Raw genomic sequence first — 25,349 nt, 5'->3', positions numbered from 1 at the left:
TGCTTTAAATCAACTAGACAGCAGAACAAGGACATCACAATCAGACTCCGAGGTTACATCAGCTGTTAGTGGCGGCGGGAGGGAACATGAGCATCCGTTAGACAGAAGAGGAGTTCGGAGGACCACGTCAACTCTACATGAACTTTATACAACAGTGAGATTGATTCATCAGTAACATCACGGCTGCTGAACTTCAGGAGGCGTGGAGGAGGAGACAGATGGACATGTACCTTTTAGAAAAGAAAAGTGATCCGAGAGGGGAAATCCTCGTCATCCCTGGTCGTATAATACGCAACACTTAAAGGGGATAAAACACTCTTTCTCCCCTCCTCCTGTGTGGTGGGCAGATTTGAGATTTTCTGGGACCTTTTCCAACCTGGACCACATTTCATCACATTTTGTTGATGGTTTACTTCAACAGCTACTTGACCTTTTTGAACAGTGATTTTTTTCCCTTTAGTAACATTAAAATGAAGCAGCAGTGGTTAAATCAACAAAAAGCGTTCCAACATTTGAACTACATGATATTTACATTGGTGTTTTTCAGGATGCACTTTGCATCATTTCACCCCAAACATCAACCCGACACACATCAGGTGTCATCGAGAGCTGCTGGAGCTCCACCACATTTAAATAAGGAGATTTCTACAATGAGTGCAGGAGCTTCATGTCGCGCTGCAGGACACGGTTACTAAACTCCAGTTTAACTGGGATCAACGAGGAGCTGCAGTCAGCCGGCAAACAAGCAGAGAAACAGTTCATCTATCGAACCAGACTCCACATCCCCGTGGTGTCATCATGTGATCTGTCTGGACTGTGTTAAGACAAATAATTGCAGGTGTGAATGCAGCCTGAAAACATGGCCGTGAGGAGCGGCACTACGTCTGGACTCGGTCCTGATGCGGAGGGGAGACTCCTTCCAGCATCCTGGTTGGTCTGGAGGGTGAAAGACCAGCAGGTCCGAGGTTCCACCTGCTCAGAGGTCTCATTCACATACCGACATCCAATTAGGACTGCAAATAAACATTTTCATTAACATTAGATTCATACTCATTTTCTTGATTGATAAATTAATCATTTTGTCTATTAACCTTAGAAAACTGTGATGATGACAATATCTTAAGAGGTGATGTCATCAGCTTTGGTTTTGTTCTCACCAACAGTGAAAACCTCAATTTACTAAAATGTGAGACTACAAAACAACAAATTCCCACATTTCAACATGATCCCACATGATCAATGCAGCTCCAGATCTGATCGTGTGGGAAGTATTCAATAATAACCGTGTTTAAGACCATCAGGATGGTTCTGTCCATGATAACACATCGAGGGACAAATCACATGTTAATACCAGGTCTGAATGGGGTCATGAGGTCTTTTCTTTCACACTCTGATGGTTAATGTGCTCCAGGTTGAAGATGGCCGGAGTTGAAGTGGAGTTGAGTCTTTACTGAGTCCTCCAGAGAAGAGCCTCCATGAGTCTGTTGTTGAGGAGAGGAAGGAGGTTCTTGGACCTGACAAACAGCAGGATGAAGGTGTCGCTCTGAACCCGACCCGGCCAACCTTCCAGCACCATGTCTACTTCAACAAGTGCTCTTTGTGTGTGTGTGTCTGTTCTCTCACCAGCACACACACACACACACACACACACACACACACACACACACACACACACACACACACACAACCACGCACGCACACACACAACCACGCACGCACACACACACACACACACACACACACACACACAACCACCTTACACAATGTCAGAGTCCATCAGCAGTCACAAATCTGCAGAGTGTAAATCCCTCTAAAACATAAATTAAAGAAGATGCAGAGGAACGTACAGTAAATTCATGGATTAGGAAAAGAAACAAAAGGATTAGAAAAACTAGGCTTAAGTGGCGTTCGGAACAAGACGTCCTACCGGTCTGTTCGCCCCGTTGGTTCCTGTTCCACTGCTCACTGAGGAAATCCCCCCACTCCCCCCTCCTCCCCTGATGACATCATCAACAAGTGCACCGGTGGTGAGCCGGTGCGAAACGAAAGATGAAACCTATACAAGTTCTACTAAAGGGAGGCAGCACCTGGCAACCGCCACTGAGAGGCGCTGAGACCCGCTGACACCCCCCCACACACACCACCCCCCCAACTCACTCACAGGGTCAGAGGTCAGAGCAGAGTAGAGGAAGAAAAGTGTGGATCAGAGCAACAGAGGAAGCAAATACCAGTAAAGATGTTGGCGGGGTCCGCTGCAGAGTACGGGGGGGGGGGGGGGGGGGGGGGGTAGTAGTGGTGGCTTTAAAACACAGTCAGAGTTCAAAAGTGAGGAGCAGGTCAAGTCAAAGAGAGTGGGGGGAGGGGGGGGCGCTGTTCACCCGATTGGCTCGTGGAAGAAGGCACTCCACCCATCCCTCCTCCCCCCTCCACCCGGTCCACCCCCCTCACTGCAGCATCAGCTGCTTGAGGTTGTCATGTCGTCGCGGAACACCAGCCGGATGTTCTCCGTGTTGATGGCCGTGGTGAAGTGGTGGTAAAGAGGCTTCTGCTGCTGCTCGCGACGCTTCTTACGAAAACACTCCACCAGGAACCGCTGGACATCCGTCAGGCTCGTCGGGGCGCCCGAGAACTCGGGAAAGTAGTCTTTGACGGACACCTGCCGGACCTTCTCCTCCAGCAGGTCCGTCTTGTTGAGGAACAGGATGATGGACACGTTGCTGAACACACGGTTGTTGACGATGGTCTCGAAGATGTTGAGGGACTCGCTGAGCCGGTTGGTCTGCCGGTCCTCCATCAGAACCTGGAGGTGTTAGAGGGCAGATGTGTGTGCTGGGGGTCAAAGGTCATTGTGACACTGTTTCCGGTACCAGAAACAGGTTTGTTAACGTGTACTTCAGAGAAAGACTCGACGGAACGTTTTCTTCCAGACTTTTACCGCAGCAACATTTCACATTCAGCATTTTCTACTTTCTTTGTATTCTGAGCCAAAAACAAATTCTCTATTGATTTCCTGATTATTGTCTGTTTTCTGCGTCAGTGTAATGATGTGGAAATATTTACCCACAAAGGAGCCTTTCTTAAGAGGGACTCATGAGGTCAGCAGTCTGAAGGCTTTCACACACGTTTTAAAGATCTGTTGGGCTTCACAATATAGTGAATTAAAATGTAAGAAAAGAAGTGCAGGTGGGATTTGGGATTGATTTTGGGATTCAGTTCCTTCACTCGTGTAGTTTCTGTTCTTTCTTTTCCAGATGTCCCGTCATGGAGCTGCATGTCTCTGCTCTGTGATTGTCGTCTCCACCAACAGTTCTTCTCTTCTATCTCTATGCTGTCCTTTTCTCTCTCTGCTCTCCTCTCACCCCAACCGGTCGAGGCAGATGCTCCGCCCACCTCTGAGTCCGGTTCTGTTAACAGATGCTCCGCCCACCTCTGAGTCCGGTTCTGTTAACAGATGCTCCGCCCACCTCTGAGCCCGGTTCTGTTAACAGATGCTCCGCCCACCTCTGAGCCCGGTTCTGTTAACAGATGCTCCGCCCACCTCTGAGTCCGGTTCTGTTAACAGATGCTCCCCCCCATCAGTCGGCTTTCTTCTTCTTTAAAGGGATTTTTTTGCTCCCCACTGTTAAAAGTGCCGATCAAGGAGGAATTGTTTGTTTTTTCTCTAGAAAACTGTACTAAAGTGCCCTAAAAGGAATCGTGTGATAATTTGGAGCTGTATAAAAAAAATATAAAAGCATCAGCTAAATGAAATGTAATGTATAAATAACACTGACTTCACTTAAATTGCAGCACTGCTCAGGAGTTTATAGAAGTGCGTATTCCAGCAGACGGAGAGCAACATCACATCAATGACAAGCAAACAACTCTGGTTGGACAAAGCAGCAGGTGTCACCAGTGTTTGTGGAGGATATCAGAGGAGCTGCAGACAGCTGAAATAAACCTGAAGATCATTCAGTATCTGGCAGAACAAAGGTGAGTTCAAATCAGGAGTGCAGCGGCTGAAAGTTCAAAAGACAAAACAAGAATATTCAAAAATAAAGTGTCCTACAAGACGTTATACTTTCTATCAGTGTCCGTTCCATGCTTGTCTGGTAACCAGCCACTAAATCACAATTAAATATACTAATTGCGATTGATGTTTGAGAGTGAGAGAATTTCTGTGTCCTAAAATATCAACCACAGCAGCGTGTTTGTATCCGGTGAGATGGCCTTTCTAACCACGCCACAATATGAGCCCAACAAATGCCAAATATGAGAGAAGATCTTGAAATAACGTTTTACAGCCACATGGAAAAAATTCCAGATTCCGGTTGAGATTTTTCCTTCAAGAACGAAGTTTAATTCAATCAAACATGTTGGAAATGAGAGCGCCGCCTTCTTCTGTCACATTGCTGCCTGCTGATGGACCTTAAGCTCTGAGAGACTGATGTGAGAGTTGAAGGTGAAAACCTCAATGAAAAACACAGTTTTATGCCCCCTGCTAGTTCCACTGTGGTAACTACACTGAAATACACGACCTACCTCATTATAGCTCCCAACAAGCTTTCCACAGAGAGGTCACATGATCAAATCATTTTATTGATCCAGCAGCTGTGTGGAGCAGAGACTGAGTGCTTTTGCTCCGAGTCGAGCCACAACACATTCAGAGGGAATCATTTTGGAAGAAAGTCGCCGGTTTCTTTGTTCATTGTTCAATAACAACATTTATAAACATTAAATACATAATGTGGAGGTAAAAGTGACGTGTTGTCTTATTGGTGTGTTTTATGCATGAAGCCATTTAGTATCCTGCTGATTGAAAGCTCAGGTCATTTTCTCTGGAGGCTGCCTGGTGCCACTAAAACAGCTGATATGTTCTTATCCTTCATTTCTGTTGCTTCAGATTTGGTTTGCAGTTTAGAACTTTCTGATCCAAGTCAGATTCCTGTTTGTGTTCCACACTAACAACATAACATGACTCTTCTTCTTCAACACTGAAAGACGAGTGAAGAAGTCACTGGTCAAAGGCTGTTGTTCACTCGAACTTCAAATTTTGATCAGGTGGAAATAAAACTGCCTCTCGCATTTACTGTATTTCAAAATGATCTCAGGTGTTTTTATCCAGAGATCAAAGGTTGTTCAGATTTGTCTTCCAGTTATTACTGAGTGAATTTGTGATGTGTTTTTTGAACAGAAATTTAAAAAAAAAAGTAGCCAGGGCACCAAAAAGGTTCAATAAGTGATTGAAATAGATTGAGATTTGATAAAATGATCTGGAGATTCAAACCATTATTAAATGGAACAAAACGGTACAACATTAATAATCCATGTCCATTACATATGTAAATTACCCAGAAGTCCCTCCTGCTGGTATGTGCAGGAACACTGAGGTTATGTTTAGAAGAAAACCTGCAGCTTGTTTCTACTGTTTGATATTCTGCCCTCGTATTTAATACTTTGGATTTCTGTGATGTTTGATGTGTAAATCGCTGCTCTGTGTGGATCCAGCCGACTCACCTGGTCGTATTCAGAGGAGGAGACGAGGAAGAGGATGGAAGTGACCGAGTCGAAGCATTCGAACCAGCGCCGCCTCTCTGAGCGCTGCCCGCCCACATCCACCATTTTGAAGGGCACGTTTTTGATCTCAAAGTTGTACTCGTGGATCCCCTTGGTGGGCTTTCGGGCCAGAAGGATGTCCTGCTGGCTGGGAAGGTAGTCCTGCAAGCACATTATTGCATTTCACAAACAGGTTTCAACACAGTTGGGAGTTTTTATACAACATTTACATCAAACGTACATTTTCAGCACCATTGCAGTGATACATTAGAAGGTCTTCAAATGGGCCTTCTTTTCATAGTATACATATAATATATATTTTGTATATATAATAGAGATTTATTATGAATATAACCTATAAAAAAAAAATCTTTCACACACGCACGCGCGCACACACACACACACACACACACACACACACACACACACACACACACACACACACACACACACACACAGTCTTAATCAGTGAAAATTTAAGCTGTTAAGCTGTTTTATTTTCCTTCTAAAGAGCTTGTCAGATGGTGGACGCCCATTTGTGTAAAAACCAACCATCCTTCCCCAAGGGAAGAAGAAGTCCCTCACGCTGTCTGCCTCATAGCCGAGATATTTAGTCGAACTCCCATATGAGCAGCTTGAACTAACAGAGCAGTCAGAAAAGATTAGAAACAGCTATTGTGTCAGTTTGTTTCTATTTATTCTTTCTAATTTCTGGTTCCATTGAACTAAAGATCTCAGCAATAAGTCTGTGGGACATATTTTCACTGCTCCCGTTAGCACACGTTCAGGTGTGCAGAGACTCTTTTAGAAACCACTATACTGACCTTCATCCCCAACACACACCGTGATTGGTCAACTGTGTGGAGACGAGGACTGAACTCCTCTCTCGGCTTTCTTTTTAAAATTTCGGACTACTTGCAGCACTTTTCATGCTTCCTCGTCGTCTCCCTGGAGACCGTCTGAAAGTGTGTGTTCGCGTTGCCTCTCCTCCCCGTGATGCTCGGCTTTTCACGTCACCTTTCTCCATTTACTACAAACATGTTGGATTTCCAACGGGGTCTGGCATCAAGACTTATGAACAAGTTCTGAGACCATAAACTGGCACTGAGGGAAAGAAACCCAGAGCTTTGTGACAGAGATGAAAGCCGTCCAGCACATCCCTGTTTAACACTCTGCATTCCTGAGATACCAGAGCACATCAACAGATGTGAGGCTGCAGGAGGGAGGTCGTTTCAGAGCCGGCCGATGGTCTCAACAGCAGCTCTGAGGACACATTGGACCACATCTAACAAGTTCACATGGAGGGAAAGACGTTTGCCAAAAAGAGAGTGGAGGTACGATGGATAGGGCAGATTTTACAGGCAATTTCTCTAGGAAGATATTCATAGCGGGGCATTCAGAGCCACAAACAGCTGGAAGTAGGACTGAAGAGTTCTTACTAGCAATGATGAGGCTTCTATCAATCAGGACAAGGTGAATAAAACAAGTGAATCCTCAATGATCTGGGTCCAAATATGATGTGAAATCATTACTTATCGTGTGTGTGTGTGTGTGTGTGTGTGTGTGTGTGTGTGTGTGTGTGTGTGTGTGTGTGTGTGTGTGTGTGTGTGTGTGTGTGTGTGTGTGTGTGTGTGTGTGTGAGTGTGTGTCACATTCCTTGAATTCCAGAAGTGATGAGTAATCGCTGACAGACCATGCTAGGGTGTTGTGTTCTTACACTGTATACCAGCTCACATTTTTCACGATCGCCATGGCGACCTCCAGTGACATGATGCATTCCTCAGCCCCAAACTTTAACCATCACAACTAAATGCTAACCTGAAGCATTATTCTAACTCTGAAGCCAAGTCTCAACCCACAAAAAGCCGGTTGTACTGGTGGTGAGCCGTCAGCAGGGACTCGTCCCGGTGTTCGTACTTCTGTTTTTATACAGAACTGGAAAGAAGCACCGAAACCTCAGAAGCAACAAATCAAGCAGTGAGAAAGCACTACGACAGGGTTTTCTGGGTTACTTCCCTTGGAAAGCACTGAAACAAAAACAAAAATCCTCAACAGCTTCTTTATGTTCATTATGTTATTCAGTTCATTAGTTATTGAGATGTTTAATGGCCTCGGTGGAAAGATCACAGCATCCTGGGAAAACTCTCTTTTATATTAACATAAGCTGAAATAACAGAGGATGCATTTCCTGGCAGCTACATTCAGTTCTGCTGAAACACTTGTACTCTTTTCACTCTTCAAATCCAAGTTTGACAGGAATCAAATAGTTTTATGAGCACATAATATCATCATTGAGCAACCAGACAAAGAAAATGACAATGGCAGCGTTATCATTGGTTAAGGAAGAGCGCTTGTTTTGATGTCCCTTGAATGGAGATTAATTGTGAAGCCCTACTTCTTTACCAAATTATTTCCATGTCTGGTAGTTTTCCTTGGAGCTGTGAGGAGCATCCAGTTATTGAACAAATCTCTTTAACAACTTTAGAAAACAGAAAGGGAATACTCTTATTCTTATCTTAAAGGCAGCAGATTAATAAATCCAACACTGCACATAAAAACAATCAAGTTCAGTTTCTGGTCTTCAACTGTCTTTCTGTGTATTGTCTTTTTCTTTTTTTTCTATCTCTCTGAGATTAGGTTAGGTTAGGTTAGGTTAGGTAGTTACTTTATGAATCCCCAAGGGGAAATTATCTTCCCTCCTGCAGGTTTCTGCTGCTCTGCATCATGTGGTGTAACGTTGCACTGTGATTTGTTGTAGGAGCGCTTGTTTAAATGCAGCCGATGTCCCGAAAGAAAATGTAACAAATTGTTGGCATTAAGAAATCATCATTACCTCACCTGTGCCTTCCCCTCAAATACAAATTAAAATGTTTGCTGTGAAAAAGACCCGTTTCCTTCATTTGTGAGAAAAGGTACTGATTGGTCGATAGAAATCTGGGTGTGGGATGATACAGAGCCAACCGGGAATTTTCTGCTTTGCTTCCATTTCATTGTCTTTGCCTTTTAGTCATCTGTCGTTGGCTTTCCGACAGTCACATGACCACATATCATCTGTTTCTAAATGGCTTCGTGAAGTTCTTAGCAATCTGTGACGCATTGTTTCCTTTTTGGGTACATTTTTCTTTGCATCTGTGAATTTTGGCCCTAAATCTGTGAAACCACAAAGCTGAATGTGTTGTTTTTCATTATTATTCCTCGTAACCGTGGTTTTGGAGTTTACCGGCTAGTATTTGACTCAGCCTGTCGTGTCAGTGAGCTACGTGGAGAATTAGTGAGCGCACAGCGGAACAAAGCAGTGTGGAAACATGACAGAGGACAGGAAGGCAGTGGTTTCACTTCTCTTTTCAACAAAATACCCAAGTACTGTCACACCTATCTGCTCCATCAGCCATCCTGGGAGAGTTGGTGGCAGGAAAGGGTGGGGGGGGTGGGGGTGGTCGTTGCTGTGTAGGCAGGACTTACCGACTGTCCGAGCTTTTCCAAATTGTCCAGGAAATACTTGACTGACTCCCCCTGAGGGAAAGAGAGAAGATGAAATGTAACATCACTCCTAACCTCCTGCACAAACAGTACTTGTAAACTGAATTGAACCTGTTTACAGCCTGTTTGCAGTAAAGCTGAAATGAGTATTTGTAGGTTTTCAGCTGAATAATAAACAACAGGACACATCTGAAAACATCACTCTGGACTCAAGATCATTTTTTTTGTTGGCAAGAAGTTGTCAGACAGTGATGTAAACTGGTGGAGTGATGTGGGAGAGATGGAGAGGAAGGAAGGACAGAAAGTAATAAAGAGAAGCAGCCCTTCATGAGCTTCTCTGTCATCTGTGCTCAGCAGCTGTAGCTCTGCTCGATCAGCTGGGAGGACGAGTCTTCATCTCTTCACTGTCAAACCTCGTCTGTACACTAAAAGCTCCCGAAAACGCACTCGAAAAATAATCACTGCACATCCCAAAGTCAATTCAAATCAGCATCACGTTAGTATCTGTGCAAAAACACTGACGCAGTGGTTGAAGGGGAGCTTGATACGGCTATCTGTGAAGTGAAGGAAAATAGTGCTATGAATGAATTTGGGACTGAGCAGAAGCCTCCCTGGATCTAAACCTGTGAAGTATTGAGCTGGAGCATATCTGCAACCCCGGTGAACATTAGGAGAAGTCTTAAGCACCAGTGAAAGTGATCAACCTCAGTCAGTTCTGCACAATATGAGGACAATCTGAACTGCGTGACTTTGTTTAGTATTGCGATGACAGTATCCCTTTCAACAAATACACAAATATGGAAGTGGTCAGTCCTCAGGACTGTTTGCTTTAATGTACCCTGCTAACACAAAGCCCAAACACTGAGGAGCCTGTGTCCACTAAATAAAGACAGGAAGTGAATTATTTTAAACATCATTGAACAAACTGGTGGACTGAATTGAAAAACACACATCTAACTTTTGACACCTGAAGAGGGGCTGAGGGATCAGTGGACTATTACCATGAGCATAAATTATCACACCAAGACATTAACAAGAAAAGTGAAACAAATATTATCACTGATGAAGTCAGCACAATGCCTGGAAGTACTCTTAATTTATAATAAAATTAGAATTGATTTGTAATTTAAAAATATGTAAATACTGTTTCTAGATGAGTAACAGTAATGGTTAAAACAGCAATGTCACTATTTTAAGTCATCAATATCTCAGTGGAGATAGATTTAAAATGTCAAAATACTGAGGGAAGTTGTGAAGAAAATAGAAATCAGCAAGAAGCTACGATCATCTTACTTTGCTACAAATAATAAAAGTTAGTTATGTAAATAAATTAACAAAATACAGCTTTTGTATCATCTTATTCATAAGAACATACTATTATCTGAACCAGCGTGCTGTGGTTGTATGTCAAAAGACATGTTTTCATCATGTCCACCACTGGATATGTTCTTCTCTAGCTTGGTGGAACAGGTCTGGATGATGACATGTTCTTCTCTAGCTTGGTGGAACAGGTCTGGATGATGACGTGTTCTTCTATAGCTTGGTGGAACAGGTCTGGATGATGACATGTTCTTCTCTAGCTTGGTGGAACAGGTCTGGATGATGACATGTTCTTCTCTAGCTTGGTGGAACAGGTCTGGATGATGACATGTTCTTCTCTAGCTTGGTGGAACAGGTCTGGATGATGACATGTTCTTCTATAGCTTGGAACAGGTCAGAATGATGTGAAGGTGAACCCACATGAACATCTCTTGTTTCATGTTATAATGAGCTCAAGCTGCAACACAGCAGCTTATTCTGTTGTGCTGAGAAGATATAGGTGTCATGCAACAGTGTGTGAAATTCTGCAAAGCTCAAAGTCTCTGTATGCTTACTTGCATCGACCATATTTGGGCTTACTCACCAGCTGGAACTCCCTGCGGCGATCATAGGCGTTCTGGATGCCCTGGTCGGCCCACAGGGCCCGGATGGAGGGCAGGTAGTGCTGAAAAACTTTGGCCTCCACCATGCCGTGACCCTGAGCCATCGCCGACCGGGTGTCAAACGCCATCATGGTGTTTCCGTGCCGCTGGTTGGATGGATCGCCCCATGGGATTCGTAGTTTCTCTCGCGCGTCCACCAACACTCTAATACCTGAAGTGGAGAAAAGAAATACGACTTTTTAAGCTTCAGGGAAAATTAGAGACAAAACACCACACAGAACAGGCTGAGTATTAAAACGTGACGGGACAGTTGGCTTCAGTTCTTTTTAAGATCAGTTTTATTCAGCTCGGCAGGTGACAATTAATTAATTAATTAATTAATTAATTAATGATTGACTGATTGATTGATTGATTGATTGATTGATTGATTGATTGATTTATCACGGTGTTCCAAGGCTTCCAGAAAGTTCACTAAATTAACTCTTAGACTTTTAAAGACCTTTTAATGCCACATTGAATACGTTTAAAACATTCTTCGTCATCTTACAGGTAAAGAAATGATGGAAAACAAAGGCCCACAATTATTGATTGATTACATTAACTTACTGATATTTAAATCACAATTTCAGGCAGTACTTCCCAGCTATATATATATAACGATCAATTAACTGAACAGGCGAGGAGGTCACCAGTGGGTTACTACAAAGATACACAAAGCAACTACAAACACAAGCAAAATGACCACAAAGAGTTTTGTGTGTTAAATCCTGGGGTCCAACCCTACCCTATGCCCATTGTCTGATAATCTGTGACAGAAAATGGATGGATGGGTTGACCAATTAAAAATCTAATAATTCATTTGGTTTTGCTAAAATAAACACTTGCCCATTTTAAGTTGATGAGATTTGGAGCTACCGTCTCCATACATCCAAATGTACATCTAATATTACTATCTACAGCAGGCAGGAGAAAATATTCAAGGAATCTTAATACCCGCCAAGGCTCTTTGAGGGCAATTCATTCCTTAGATGTTAAGAGCTGCCAGGTGCTGCAGGTACCATGCTGAAGCTCGCTTTGCAGTAATCAATCAGAGTGAAAGGTTGCAAAAGAAGACTGTTGAAAAGTTAAGGAAAGTAAAAACAAAATGGCCAAATAGTGCAGTCAGTTTCTCAAGAGTGAACCAACTTCCAGTTAGTTTGATAATCAGCACACGTGTCACACTCAACAGGCCTCTTTCACATATGTCCACATGCTACAGCAGCATGAACAGCACAGGTGTAATTCATTTAAAAAAAAAAAATGTCCCCTTGGGGATTAATAAAGTAACTACCTAACCTAACCTAATTTAATGAGTAACGGCTTCATTTCATTTCATTGGCCTGCTGGGACTCTTTAGCAGAGCGCAGCCATCATTCATGTTATGGTGCTGCAGTGAAAAAGGCCATTGAAAGGTGGGACCTCTAGTTCGAGTTAACTTTTTTTCAGTCCTGACATAACAGCTGATGACCATGAAAACATTTTGGAGTGACAAACACTACAAAACAGATCCAGAGAAAGACTTAGAAAAGCCAGAAAGGAGAATCAAGCTGAGTTTGTGTTCCTGCTCACTGAACTCTTCTTCACCTCCAAACCAGCATGACTGTCCCCAACCTGCAGGTTAATCCAGCTGGCCGCTGTGAATGTGAGTGTGTGTGTATGTGTGTGTGTGTGAGCTGACAGCTCAAGGATGAGTGTGTTGTGTCTGTCGACATATCTTCAGTTCCTGTGGCAAATATTCAGCCTTCATGCGTTTTCCCGTCTCTGCTTTGAAGTGGAAACAACACCAGCACAGTCCAACTCTTTTGTCTTTCACAGTCGGGGACAGATAACAGGATGCCAGATAACGGGGTGTCAGACCAGGCCAACACTTCAACCTGTGGTGCTTGAAAGTTTGAAAACTAGAATTTTCTGTATTTCTGAAAAAATATGATCTAAAACATCATCGGATTTTCACAAAAGTCCCCAAAAGTAGATAAAGAGAACTCAATTAGACTAGTTAGACACAAATATAAAACTTGGTCATTAATATGTTAAAGAAATTGATCCAACATTACATAACTGTAAGTGTCAAAAGTATGTGAACCTCAAGGATTAGCAGTTAATTTGTAGGTCAAATTAAAGTCAGCTATTTTCAGGCCAGAGGATGATTAAGTGGGCGACATGTTTTACTTTAAAAACAGGGATCTATTAAAATATGTTGCTCACAAAAAGGTTTGTGGAAGTCCACGAACACAGGAGATTTCTGGAGACTTCAAATAACCATTTGTTGATGCTCATCGGTCTGGAAAAGGTTCCAAAACCATCTCTAAAGACGTTGGACTCCAAACGGAGGAGATTGAGGATCACCGCTACTCTCTAGCCAGGATTCTCAATCTGGCTCTGGCTATTAGCGTTTGCACAGCCACCAATCGGCTACCAGTATTAGTGGTTACACGTGTTAGTCCCGCTCCTCCTTCATTGTGATTGGATGGCTGGTGACAGTGATGAGCGCTACTCTCAGTGACCGGAAAAGAAACGCTGAACGTTCAGCGCTCGGCACAGAATCAACACTCAGCACCTTGTCATGCTGCTGATGGTCATTAAAATCAACTTTAAAAATACGCTGTGCTCAGCAAAAAAAACAACTTTGGTGGACCACCAGCAGCGGTGGCAGGGTGTCGGTTGGTTGAGATGAACCCGAGGTCTACACCCAGAAGGAAGGAACGTCATCAAATGATTCCCCATGAGCGTCGCCAGAACCATGTAGTCACAGTGGATTTGGGTCGGGTTCGAACCAGGCTAACTCTCCCCTGGAGGGGGCGAACAACCGCGACCACTCCAACACCAAGACATGTGAGGACACCAAAGGAACCCTGGTAACTCCTATGCATCTTTCAGACAGTGCTGTTGAAAATTGACCATGCTGCCGTGTGCCATCGATCACATAGACCAGGCTGCTCAGGTGCATGTAGAGTACTAACAGGTATGTATGTATGTATGTATGTATATATGGATGGATGGATGGATCTAATGTAGACAGACAGACAGACAGACAGACAGACAGACAGACAGACAGACAGACACAGACAGACAGACAGACAGACAGACAGACAGACAGATAGATAGATACACTGCTCCAAAAAAAAATCCTAGATCTCAATGAATGAAATCTTCCAGTTCAAATCTTGATTCATTACATAGTGGAATGTGTTGAGAACAAAATAACATCAGAATGATCAATGGAAATCAGAATCATTATCCATGGAGGTCTGGATTCAGAATCATACTCCAAATAAAAGTGGAAAAATCAGATCACAGGCTGATCCAACTTCTGTGGAGATTCCTGAAGACAAGTCCAAATGAGTCTCAGTAGTGTGTGTGTCCTCCACGTGCCTGTATCACTCCCTACAACGCCTGGGCATGCTCCTGATGAGACCACGGATGTTCTCCTGAGGGATCTCCTCCCAGACCCGGGTCAAAGCATCGGTCCACTCCCGGACAGTCTGCGGTGGACGTGGCGTCGGAGGACGGAACGAGACGCGATGTCCCGGATGTGCTGGATTGGATTCAGGTCTGGGGGACGGGCGGGCCGGTCCGTAGCGTCGATGCCTTCATCGTGCAGGAACTGCTGACACACTCCAGCCACATGAGGCCGAGCATTGTCCTGCATCAGAAGAACCCAGGACCCGCTGCACCAGCAGATGGTCTTCAACGGGTCTGAGGATCTCATCCCGGGACCTAATGGCAGTCAGGGTACCTCTGGCTAGCACACGGAGGGCTGCGCTGCCCTCCGAAGAAACGGCCCGTCTCCCGGTATGTCCTCCGTCCTCTTGACACTGTGCTGACAGACACAGCAAACCTTCTTGCCACAGTGTGCATTGATGTGCCATCCTGGATGAGCTGCACTACCTGAACAACTTCTGTGGGTTGGAGACACCTCAAGCTCCCTCTAGTGGTGAGGACACTGGCAAAATGCAAAAGGGACCAACAATCATCCAGAAAGGACGAGGACAGAGAAACGGTCTGTGGTCACCACCTGCAGAACCGTTCCTTTATAGGGTTGTCTTGATAATTGCCTCATTTCCACCTGTTTGTTCCATTTGTACAACAGCAGGTGAAACTGATCCTCAATCAGTGTTGATCCAAACTGGACACGTTGATTTCACAGAAGTGGGATTGATTGGAGTTACATTGAGGTGTTTAAGTGTTCCCTTTATTTTTTGGAGCAGTGTATATATAGATAGATATATAGATATAGATAGATATATATCTATAACGAGCCTTGCTCCATGCACGTCACCGTGTTCTGATCCACCCTCACATCCACTCACTATAGTATCAGCTTTGGATTTCCAATGTGAGAAACATTCAGATCTGGGATCAGCTGCTTGGTGAGAAGCCAAAAATACCCGTTTTTAGAGGTAGATACTAAATTAACAAACATTCAATGACACTAGCCAGATTAATTTATTAACCTGAAAATGAGCTCAGCAAGAGAACATTGGAAATAATGATTAATATTGATTGCTTTGACACAAGGAAACAACAGCTGGAACATATAAACCTTTATAGTTCTTTTTTTTTTTTACACAATTCAAGCTCTAAATTATGGAAACCATGGTTCTTAACTGTGAGCTTAATGAGCTACAAACACTTATTTCATGGAGAAAAAAAAAAGTTGCAGTGGGACTTGTATTTATGGTTTAATAAATAACTTAAGCAAATCAGTTTTATACGACAATCATCTCACACTGATCTGCGTATAATTTCCCTTTGAACACTGCCAACCAATGCAGTCCACTTTACACATATACGACATGTCGTCCGTCATGACATTAACGCTGCATCAGCCGTTACAAACACAGGCACGATAGAAAGTTGTCTGTTTTATGAGCTCAGTTCACGTCATCATCGCAGTTCTGGTTTGACATCAGGAAGTCATGCACATTAAAAAAAACCACTAGTTTCTCTCCCACGATAAAACGCTCACCTGGTTGGACTCCCTGTTGCTTCTTTATGTTCCCAAATAATTTGTCACAAACTATGATTTGCACTCTGCTCAAGTTCCAGGTGTGTAAAAGGGTGTCCGGTTCGCATTGACAGATTTTCTATAATCGTAGTGAAGAAAACAGAAGCTGCAATCAACAGTCTGAGAAAAGCAGGCTAACAGAGTCTGTCTGTGTCGGATCAAATTTAGGTTATATCTCATTCAATTTACTGAACTAAACCAAAATAAAGATCAGTAAAAGTGTCTCTTCTGGAAATACATTTTGCTGTAATTTTACAGTAAAAATGATCAATGAAAACATTTTTTTTATCATCTTAAAATCGGCATGGTTACTAGAAGATTACAGACTCAGAATTATTCACACACCTGAACTTTAACTGCAGAAGTTAGATTATCTTCAATACTTCAAACAATTGCAAATTAACCATTTTTGCAAAATGGGAATAATCAATAAAATGTCCAAACTTACTATATGTTTTCATATAGGGAAATAAAAAATAGAGATAAAATTAATGCTGAACACCCTTTTGATGAATTTAAATTAGTTCCTCTAACAACATTTTAAAAAAGATAAAAGAATAACAAATGCTACATTTTCAGTGTTCACATGACCTGAATGAACCAATGAATGGTGGTTTTACTGCATAAAAATAGGCTGACTGTTATTTATTACGGTGAAGACAATAGAGCTGTCTTAGAGAGTCAGGAGAGCTATTATCAAAAAGGCACAAGGCAATCACCAAAGATCCTAAAATACTCCTTTCGACAGCAGGTCATTTCATCAAGAAGTTTCAGTCTGAAAACTGCTGAGGTGCTTCCAGGATATGGAAGTATGAGAAAACTCAGAGAAGGTTGATGAGGATTGTAGAAAGAAGACCTCGTGAGACAGAACTTCAGGCTGAGCTGGAGGATTGAGGAGTGGTGGTTTCAGCTCGGGGCGGGAGGACGTCACCAGTAAACCAGGCTACGGTTTGGAAAAACATTTATAGATAAGGAGCATTTTAGAGCGAATTTTGTCATTGTCAGAAAACTAGCTTTGAGGGAAGGTCCTGATGTTTCAGCAGGACAACAATCCAAAGCACAAAAGAATCAGATGGACTGATTTAAACTGGCCGGAAACAAGTCCTGACCTAAATCCCATTGAGAGGCTTTGGACAGCTCTGAAATCTGAAAACCACTGCAACAAGGAATGCTGCAAACGTACAAGACCGCAGAAAACAGCAAGGAGAGGCATAAACTGCAAGCAGAAAGATGCAAGAAGCTGGTGGGTGTCTGAAAGACGTGTTCAGCAGCTGTCACTGTCAGGGTCCACCTCCTCGTTCCTGTCAGACGCTCCCGGTCCAACGGGAAACAACATCAGCTTTGATAAATCTTAAAGAAGAACTCTTTGTTTTACAGCTTTCAAACTATTTTAGCCCCAAAGAGTTGTGTGCACTGCAGCAGGCATCTACAGAAAATAACCTGGGAACCTGAGAAACACTGGATTGTCTACTTGTATTTTTACATAACTTAATTACATGTTATAATTTGTATTAGTAAACAGTTCAGCAGCACAGACATCTTAATTTTAGTGGCTTTTCCATCCAGTAGGTCTGAGCTCATCACAGCTATTAAACATTTACTGAAGACGGGCTTCTTGTCGCCTGTTCTCTTCAGGGTGTTTGTACCGAGCTCACCGGGAGCCGTGGTCCTCAATCACTCTGCACAGGGACATCTTTTATCTGACATTATGTTGTAAAGGCTTCAAAAGGTGTTCAACTATTTGGCAACTTCACCATGTTTCACATGTTCTTCACCAAAAGAAATATATTTAGTTTGCAGCATGTTTGCACACAACGTCTCCATATGGATGTGAAGAGGCGCTGAAGCCGCCAGCAGCAGGTACGTCTGAGTAGTCACTTCATTCATGGAGTCGTGATGTGTGAGATGAAACTGGGGAGGAGGCCGATGTGAAACACCACATGGTGGCTTTGTTTTCTTCATTCGAGATGTTTCTCTTGAACCTTTGTTCCATGACGTACATCAAACTGCAGTATTTCACTAAAGTGAAACATAAATTACATCGGTTAAATTAAAAGGTCGGATGAGTTTCTTATACAATGTTTATAATATTGATTAGCTTGTTTATTATGCATTAAGTATACATTCTACAGTTACTTTTACTTCTGTACTAATTCAATCTAATAACAATGTTCAGCAATAAACTGATAAACAACATTGCTCAGTTTACATTGACAAGGTTTATTAATATAACTATGTTTATTATTGAGGTAGTTTGCATTGCTTTTGTACTTGACTATATTATAATAATTAGTGCTGATATATTTATCAACACCCCATTTCAACTTAGCTTGACTTCACTCACCAGCTGTGGTCAGGACTTCATAACTAATATCTACAGTATCGTCTGCATCGAGGTTCATACTCAAACATGAGAACACTGCAGAGCGCTGATTGGTCAGTGAGAACCCCCCAGGGATGGGCGATGTCTACCAAACTGATATATGATGATATCGACAGCGAACCATCACAAAGGATGATGACATCATGATTACATCACGGTGAATGATGTGTTAACGCTGAACACTGTACATGATAGAAGAGTTAACCCGTTTCCTGCTTCTTCCTCTGGAGTACGTTCAAAAGTTCAGAGGCGCCTTAAAGCTTCTTGGAAATAATAACAACTCATTCATGTCAATATTATCAGCAAAATGCATGGACACAATATTGACGATGGAGGGCTCCCGTGATGAGGATGGTCAGTTAGCCTCGTCCTCCATCCCGTCTCTGACCTCCATGAGCACAGGACGTCCAACACAAACCCGTCACCAGGCACCTTCGGACCCGAAGGAGCTTCTTCACATTCGTTAAGATGTCGGTTTGTTTTGAAGATGTCCAAAGTTATCCCTCACTGTTGTGAATGAGAGGGTGGAGATGTCATCGGTCATGTGTGTGCTGTGAGTTTGACAGGCAGTCGAGGAGACTCACTACATGCAGCCGAGCATCTCTGTTGGTTGCAGTTTTTGCAATACCGGTAAGAAGCACTTGTACATGCTGTGATAACTATCAATCTTAATACCACGGTGTTGATACCAGTATCCACGGCAACCCTGGTAGTGAAATAACTGTCTGGTGATTAGAGATGCTTTACCTCTCCGTCAGACAGCCCTTTCCCACATAGAAACACAATCCTTCAATCTCTCTAGAAAGCCATGAGACTATTTGACAAAAACAGTAACGTTACTTGGAAGAACTCACGTCTACAGCTGCCTCGGACACTTCGTCGCTTTGTGTTATTCTGTAACTTGGGTGGTGTTTTAACACGTTAGTTCAGATCCAAACTAAAACCTGGCCCCGATTCAGCAAGCAGTGATGACACTATGAATTCTGAATTATATCAGCAAATTCTGAAAGAAATGTCAGGACGTGTCGGTGAAGAGAAAGTGAGACACGTCCTGACAACAACCCGAAGCACACAAGTCGTTGCAGCAAAGAAAGAAGGAAAAAAAGTGCAATTTTTGGAAAGGCCAAGTTAAAGTCCAGATAAAAATGTTGTGGAAGACCTGAAGCGAGAAGTTCATGTGAGGAAACTCACCAACATCCCAGAGTTGAAGCTGGAAGGCCATAAAAATTCTCAAAGCCACTCAAAAGGTATCGCAAACTTTATGTTGTAGTTATTGCTGCACAAGAGGGTCTCACCAGATATACACACACACACACACACACACACACACACACACACACACACACACACATATATATATATACATATAAAACCAAGACAAAACACATGATTCAAATGATCTTCGTTGAAACTGCAGTCGGTTACGAGGTCAAACGAGAGAAGCACCACTGGCACATTTTATCAGACAACACCGAGAGCAGCTGGGAAACGAGGGATGAACAGGAAGCACTCAGAGGAGCTCCCTGTGGTCATCTGACAAATGAAAAAAAGCTATCAAATGAAATAAAAGCCTGTGAAGGGACATATGCTCCATGTCCATTGTTGTGAGTTCATCTCAACGCACAGCTTCACTGGCTCACTAATGAAGTCTGACAGCAGAGGTCTCAGTAGATTGATTAATGTTGACGTAAACCCAAAAACTACATCAAATCATTGATGAAGTGATTCTGTAATTTTTAGATGAAACTACTGACCAACCTGGTTTACATACAGTAACATAAACTCTCACAGAAAACTGGAAGAAAAGGTTCCCGGCCAGGTGTTGGTCTAGGTGTTGGTCTAGGTGTGGGGCCAGGTGTGGGGCCAGGTGTGGGGCCAGGTGTGGGGCCAGGTGTGGGGCCAGGTGTTGGTCTAGGTGTGGGGCCAGGTGTGGGGCCAGGTGTTGGTCCAGGTGTGGGGCCAGGTGTGGGGCCAGGTGTTGGTCTAGGTGTTGGTCTAGGTGTGGGGCCAGGTGTGGGTCTAGGTGTGGGTCTAGGTGTGGGTCTAGGTGTTGGTCTAGGTGTGGGGCCAGGTGTGGGGCCAGGTGTTGGTCTAGGTGTGGGGCCAGGTGTGGGGCCAGGTGTGGGGCCAGGTGTTGGTCTAGGTGTGGGGCCAGGTGTGGGGCCAGGTGTTGGTCCAGGTGTGGGGCCAGGTGTGGGGCCAGGTGTGGGGCCAGGTGTTGGTCTAGGTGTTGGTCTAGGTGTGGGGCCAGGTGTGGGTCTAGGTGTGGGTCTAGGTGTTGGTCTAGGTGTGGGGCCAGGTGTGGGTCTAGGTGTGGGGCCAGGTGTTGGTCTAGGTGTGGGGCCAGGTGTGGGGCTAGGTGTTGGTCTAGGTGTGGGGCCAGGTGTGGGGCCAGGTGTTGGTCCAGGTGTGGGGCCAGGTGTGGAGCCAGGTGTTGGCCTAGGTGTGGGGCCAGGTGTTGGTCTAGGTGTGGGGCCAGGTGTTGGTCTAGGTGTTGGTCTAGGTGTGGGGCCAGGTGTTGGTCTAGGTGTGGGGCCAGGTGTGGGGCCAGGTGTTGGTCTAGGTGTGGGGCCAGGTGTTGGTCTAGGTGTTGGTCTAGGTGTGGGGCCAGGTGTTGGTCTAGGTGTTGGTCTAGGTGTGGGTCTAGGTGTTGGTCTAGGTGTGGGTCTAGGTGTGGGTCTAGGTGTGGGTCTAGGTGTGGGGCCAGGTGTGGGTCTAGGTGTGGGTCTAGGTGTGGGTCTAGGTGTGGGTCTAGGTGTTGGTCTAGGTGTGGGGCCAGGTGTGGGTCTAGGTGTGGGTCTAGGTGTGGGTCTAGGTGTTGGTCTAGGTGTGGGTCTAGGTGTTGGTCTAGGTGTGGGGCTAGGTGTTGGTCTAGGTGTTGGTCTAGGTGTGGGGCCAGGTGTTGGTCTAGGTGTTGGTCTAGGTGTGGGTCTAGGTGTTGGTCTAGGTGTGGGTCTAGGTGTGGGTCTAGGTGTGGGTCTAGGTGTTGGTCTAGGTGTGGGTCTAGGTGTGGGTCTAGGTGTGGGTCTAGGTGTGGGTCTAGGTGTTGGTCTAGGTGTTGGTCTAGGTGTGGGTCTAGGTGTTGGTCTAGGTGTGGGTCTAGGTGTGGGTCTAGGTGTTGGTCTAGGTGTGGGGCCAGGTGTTGGTCTAGGTGTGGGGCCAGGTGTGGGGCCAGGTGTGGGGCCAGGTGTTGGTCTAGGTGTTGGTCTAGGTGTTGGTCTAGGTGTTGGTCTAGGTGTTGGTCCAGTTGTGGGTCTGGGTGTGGGTCTAGGTGTGGGTCTAGGTGTGGGGCCAGGTGTGGGTCTAGGTGTGGGTCTAGGTGTGGGTCTAGGTGTGGGTCTAGGTGTTGGTCTAGGTGTGGGGCCAGGTGTGGGTCTAGGTGTGGGTCTAGGTGTGGGTCTAGGTGTTGGTCTAGGTGTGGGTCTAGGTGTTGGTCTAGGTGTGGGGCTAGGTGTTGGTCTAGGTGTGGGGCCAGGTGTGGGGCCAGGTGTTGGTCTAGGTGTGGGGCCAGGTGTTGGTCTAGGTGTGGGGCCAGGTGTGGGGCTAGGTGTGGGGCCAGGTGTTGGTCTAGGTGTTGGGCCAGGTGTGGGGCCAGGTGTGGGGCCAGGTGTGGGGCCAGGTGTGGGGCCAGGTGTTGGTCTAGGTGTTGGTCTAGGTGTGGGTCTAGGTGTTGGTCTCGGTGTGGGTCTCGGTGTGGGTCTAGGTGTGGGTCTCGGTGTTGGTCTCGGTGTGGGGCCAGGTGTTGGTCGAGGTGTTGGTCTAAGTGTTGGTCTAGGTGTGGGTCTAGGTGTTGGTCTAGGTGTGGGTCTAGGTGTTGGTCTAGGTGTGGGTCTAGGTGTGGGTCTAGGTGTGGGTCTAGGTGTTGGTCTAGGTGTTGGTCTAGGTGTTGGTCTAGGTGTGGGACCAGGTGTGGGGCCAGGTGTTGGTCCAGGTGTGGGGCCAGGTGTTGGTCTAGGTGTGGGGCCAGGTGTGGGGCCAGGTGTGGGGCCAGGTGTGGGGCCAGGTGTTGGTCTAGATGTGGGGCCAGGTGTGGGGCCAGGTGTGGGGCCAGGTGTGGGGCCAGGTGTTGGCCTAGGTGTGGGGCCAGGTGTGGGGCCAGGTGTTGGTCTAGGTGTGGGGCCAGGTGTTGGTCTAGGTGTTGGTCTAGGTGTGGGGCCAGGTGTTGGTCTAGGTGTGGGGCCAGGTGTGGGGCCAGGTGTTGGTCTAGGTGTTGGTCTAGGTGTGGGTCTAGGTGTGGGTCTAGGTGTGGGTCTAGGTGTTGGTCTAGGTGTGGGTCTAGGTGTTGGTCTAGGTGTGGGTCTAGGTGTGGGTCTAGGTGTGGGTCTAGGTGTTGGTCTAGGTGTTGGTCTAGGTGTGGGTCTAGGTGTGGGTCTAGGTGTTGGTCTAGGTGTTGGTCTAGGTGTGGGTCTAGGTGTTTGTCTAGGTGTTGGTCTAGGTGTGGGTCTAGGTGTTGGTCTAGGTGTGGGTCTAGGTGTGGGTCTAGGTGTGGGGCCAGGTGTTGGTCTAGGTGTGGGGCCAGGTGTGGGGCCAGGTGTGGGGCCAGGTGTTGGTCTAGGTGTTGGTCTAGGTGTTGGTCTAGGTGTTGGTCCAGGTGTGGGTCTAGTTGTGGGTCTAGGTGTGGGTCTAGGTGTTGGTCTAGGTGTGGGGCCAGGTGTGGGTCTAGGTGTGGGTCTAGGTGTGGGTCTAGGTGTTGGTCTAGGTGTTGGTCTAGGTGTGGGGCCAGGTGTGGGTCTAGGTGTGGGTCTAGGTGTGGGTCTAGGTGTTGGTCTAGGTGTGGGTCTAGGTGTTGGTCTAGGTGTGGGTCTAGGTGTTGGTCTAGGTGTGGGGCCAGGTGTGGGGCTAGGTGTGGGGCCAGGTGTGGGGCCAGGTGTTGGTCTAGGTGTGGGGCCAGGTGTGGGGCTAGGTGTGGGGCCAGGTGTTGGTCTAGGTGTTGGGCCAGGTGTGGGGCCAGGTGTGGGGCCAGGTGTGGGACCAGGTGTTGGTCTAGGTGTTGGTCTAGGTGTGGGTCTAGGTGTTGGTCTCGGTGTTGGTCTCGGTGTGGGTCTAGGTGTTGGTCTAAGTGTTGGTCTAGGTGTGGGTCTAGGTGTGGGTCTAGGTGTGGGTCTAGGTGTGGGTCTAGGTGTTGGTCTAGGTGTGGGGCCAGGTGTGGGGCCAGGTGTGGGTCTCGGTGTTGGTCTCGGTGTGGGGCCAGGTGTTGGTCGAGGTGTTGGTCTAAGTGTTGGTCTAGGTGTGGGTCTAGGTGTTGGTCTAGGTGTGGGTCTAGGTGTTGGTCTAGGTGTGGGTCTAGGTGTTGGTCTAGGTGTGGGTCTAGGTGTGGGTCTAGGTGTGGGTCTAGGTGTTGGTCTAAGTGTTGGTCTAGGTGTGGGTCTAGGTGTGGGTCTAGGTGTTGGTCTAGGTGTTGGTCTAGGTGTGGGTCTAGGTGTGGGTCTAGGTGTGGGTCTAGGTGTTGGTCTAGGTGTTGGTCTAAGTGTTGGTCTAGGTGTGGGTCTAGGTGTTGGTCTAGGTGTGGGTCTAGGTGTTGGTCTAGGTGTGGGTCTAGGTGTGGGTCTAGGTGTTGGTCTCGGTGTGGGTCTAGGTGTTGGTCTAAGTGTTGGTCTAGGTGTGGGTCTAGGTGTGGGTCTAGGTGTGGGTCTAGGTGTTGGTCTAGGTGTGGGGCCAGGTGTGGGACCAGGTGTGGGTCTCGGTGTTGGTCTCGGTGTGGGGCCAGGTGTTGGTCGAGGTGTTGGTCGAGGTGTTGGTCTAGGTGTGGGTCTAGGTGTTGGTCTAGGTGTGGGTCTAGGTGTTGGTCTAGGTGTGGGTCTAGGTGTTGGTCTAGGTGTGGGTCTAGGTGTGGGTCTAGGTGTGGGTCTAGGTGTTGGTCTAAGTGTTGGTCTAGGTGTGGGTCTAGGTGTTGGTCTAGGTGTGGGTCTAGGTGTGGGTCTAGGTGTGGGTCTAGGTGTGGGTCTAGGTGTGGGTCTAGGTGTTGGTCTAGGTGTGGGTCTAGGTGTGGGTCTAGGTGTTGGTCTAGGTGTGGGTCTAGGTGTTGGTCTAGGTGTGGGTCTAGGTGTGGGTCTAGGTGTTGGTCTAGGTGTGGGTCTAGGTGTGGGTCTAGGTGTTGGTCTAGGTGTGGGTCTAGGTGTGGGTCTAGGTGTTGGTCTAGGTGTGGGTCTAGGTGTTGGTCTAGGTGTGGGTCTAGGTGTTGGTCTAGGTGTGGGTCTAGGTGTTGGTCTAGGTGTTGGTCTAGGTGTGGGTCTAGGTGTTGGTCTAGGTGTGGGTCTAGGTGTGGGTCTAGGTGTGGGTCTAGGTGTGGGTCTAGGTGTTGGTCTAGGTGTGGGTCTAGGTGTGGGTCTAGGTGTTGGTCTAGGTGTGGGTCTAGGTGTTGGTCTAGGTGTTGGTCTAGGTGTGGGTCTAGGTGTGGGTCTAGGTGTTGGTCTAGGTGTGGGTCTAGGTGTGGGTCTAGGTGTTGGTCTAGGTGTGGGTCTAGGTGTGGGGCCAGGTGTGGGTCTAGGTGTGGGTCTAGGTGTGGGTCTAGGGCCACCCCACCGTGGGGCGTTTCTGGACCAGCGAGCCGCACGAGCTTTGTCAAACGGTGGAGCTGCAGCTAGCATGCTACCAACTTCCCAGTCCGGGCTCCTGGAGACCCGCAGCGCGGGCTGAAGCCGCCATCTTCCCCACAACAAACCACAGCAGGCTTACCTTTAATAACATTACTGAAGATCGTGGCCCTGAAGTCCTCCTTGGCCTTCTGGTCGAAGTCCTGTCCGTGAATAATGCGCATCTGCTTGAGGAAAGTAGACTTGCCGCTCTCGCCCGCTCCAAGTAATAAGATCTTTACGAGCCTCTTCACATACGTTTTGTCTCGATTAATACACTTATCTATTTCTTTGGATTTCCGCAGCTGCTCTGCTTCGCCGCTCGTGAGGAGACAGTTCGGAAAACACACAGAAAACACGGAGCGGGACGGCAGGAAATCCGCCATCTTTGAAACCACTTCATCGATGCA

The 25,349-nt window shown here is 46.2% G+C and overlaps 1 protein-coding gene across 1 annotated transcript; it reads right to left on the bottom strand.

Annotated features, from left to right (window-relative positions):
* Positions 1-2,285: 2,285 nt before the first annotated feature.
* gna13b (guanine nucleotide binding protein (G protein), alpha 13b) lies at positions 2,286-25,349 on the bottom strand. The gene is made up of 5 exons (XM_069175608.1): positions 25,043-25,349; positions 10,919-11,148; positions 8,998-9,048; positions 5,497-5,697; positions 2,286-2,800 (listed from the first exon to the last, which is right to left on the bottom strand). Exons 1-5 carry the CDS (start codon positions 25,323-25,325, stop codon positions 2,456-2,458), a joined length of 1,110 nt encoding a protein of 369 aa, XP_069031709.1. The 5' UTR covers positions 25,326-25,349; the 3' UTR covers positions 2,286-2,455.

This window comes from Embiotoca jacksoni, unplaced genomic scaffold (genome assembly GCF_022577435.1).
Source record: "Embiotoca jacksoni isolate LCO1_2020_lvr unplaced genomic scaffold, fEmbJac1.0.p SCAF_69, whole genome shotgun sequence".
NCBI lineage: Eukaryota > Metazoa > Chordata > Actinopteri > Embiotocidae > Embiotoca > Embiotoca jacksoni.
This window is presented reverse-complemented; position numbering and strand designations above follow the sequence as displayed.

What these genes read in the sequence shown, in the direction of transcription:
- gna13b (XM_069175608.1), bottom strand. Translation starts at nt 25,325, where the DNA reads ATGGCGGATTTCCTGCCGTCCCGCTCCGTGTTTTCTGTGTGTTTTCCG. An exon ending in TGGAAAAGCTCGGACAGTCG is followed by an intron (nt 5,698 to 8,997) that starts GTAAGTCCTGCC and finishes ATGTGCTTGCAG; the next exon opens with GACTACCTTCCCAGCCAGCA. An exon ending in CCTCCTCTGAATACGACCAG is followed by an intron (nt 2,801 to 5,496) that starts GTGAGTCGGCTG and finishes TAACACCTCCAG; the next exon opens with GTTCTGATGGAGGACCGGCA.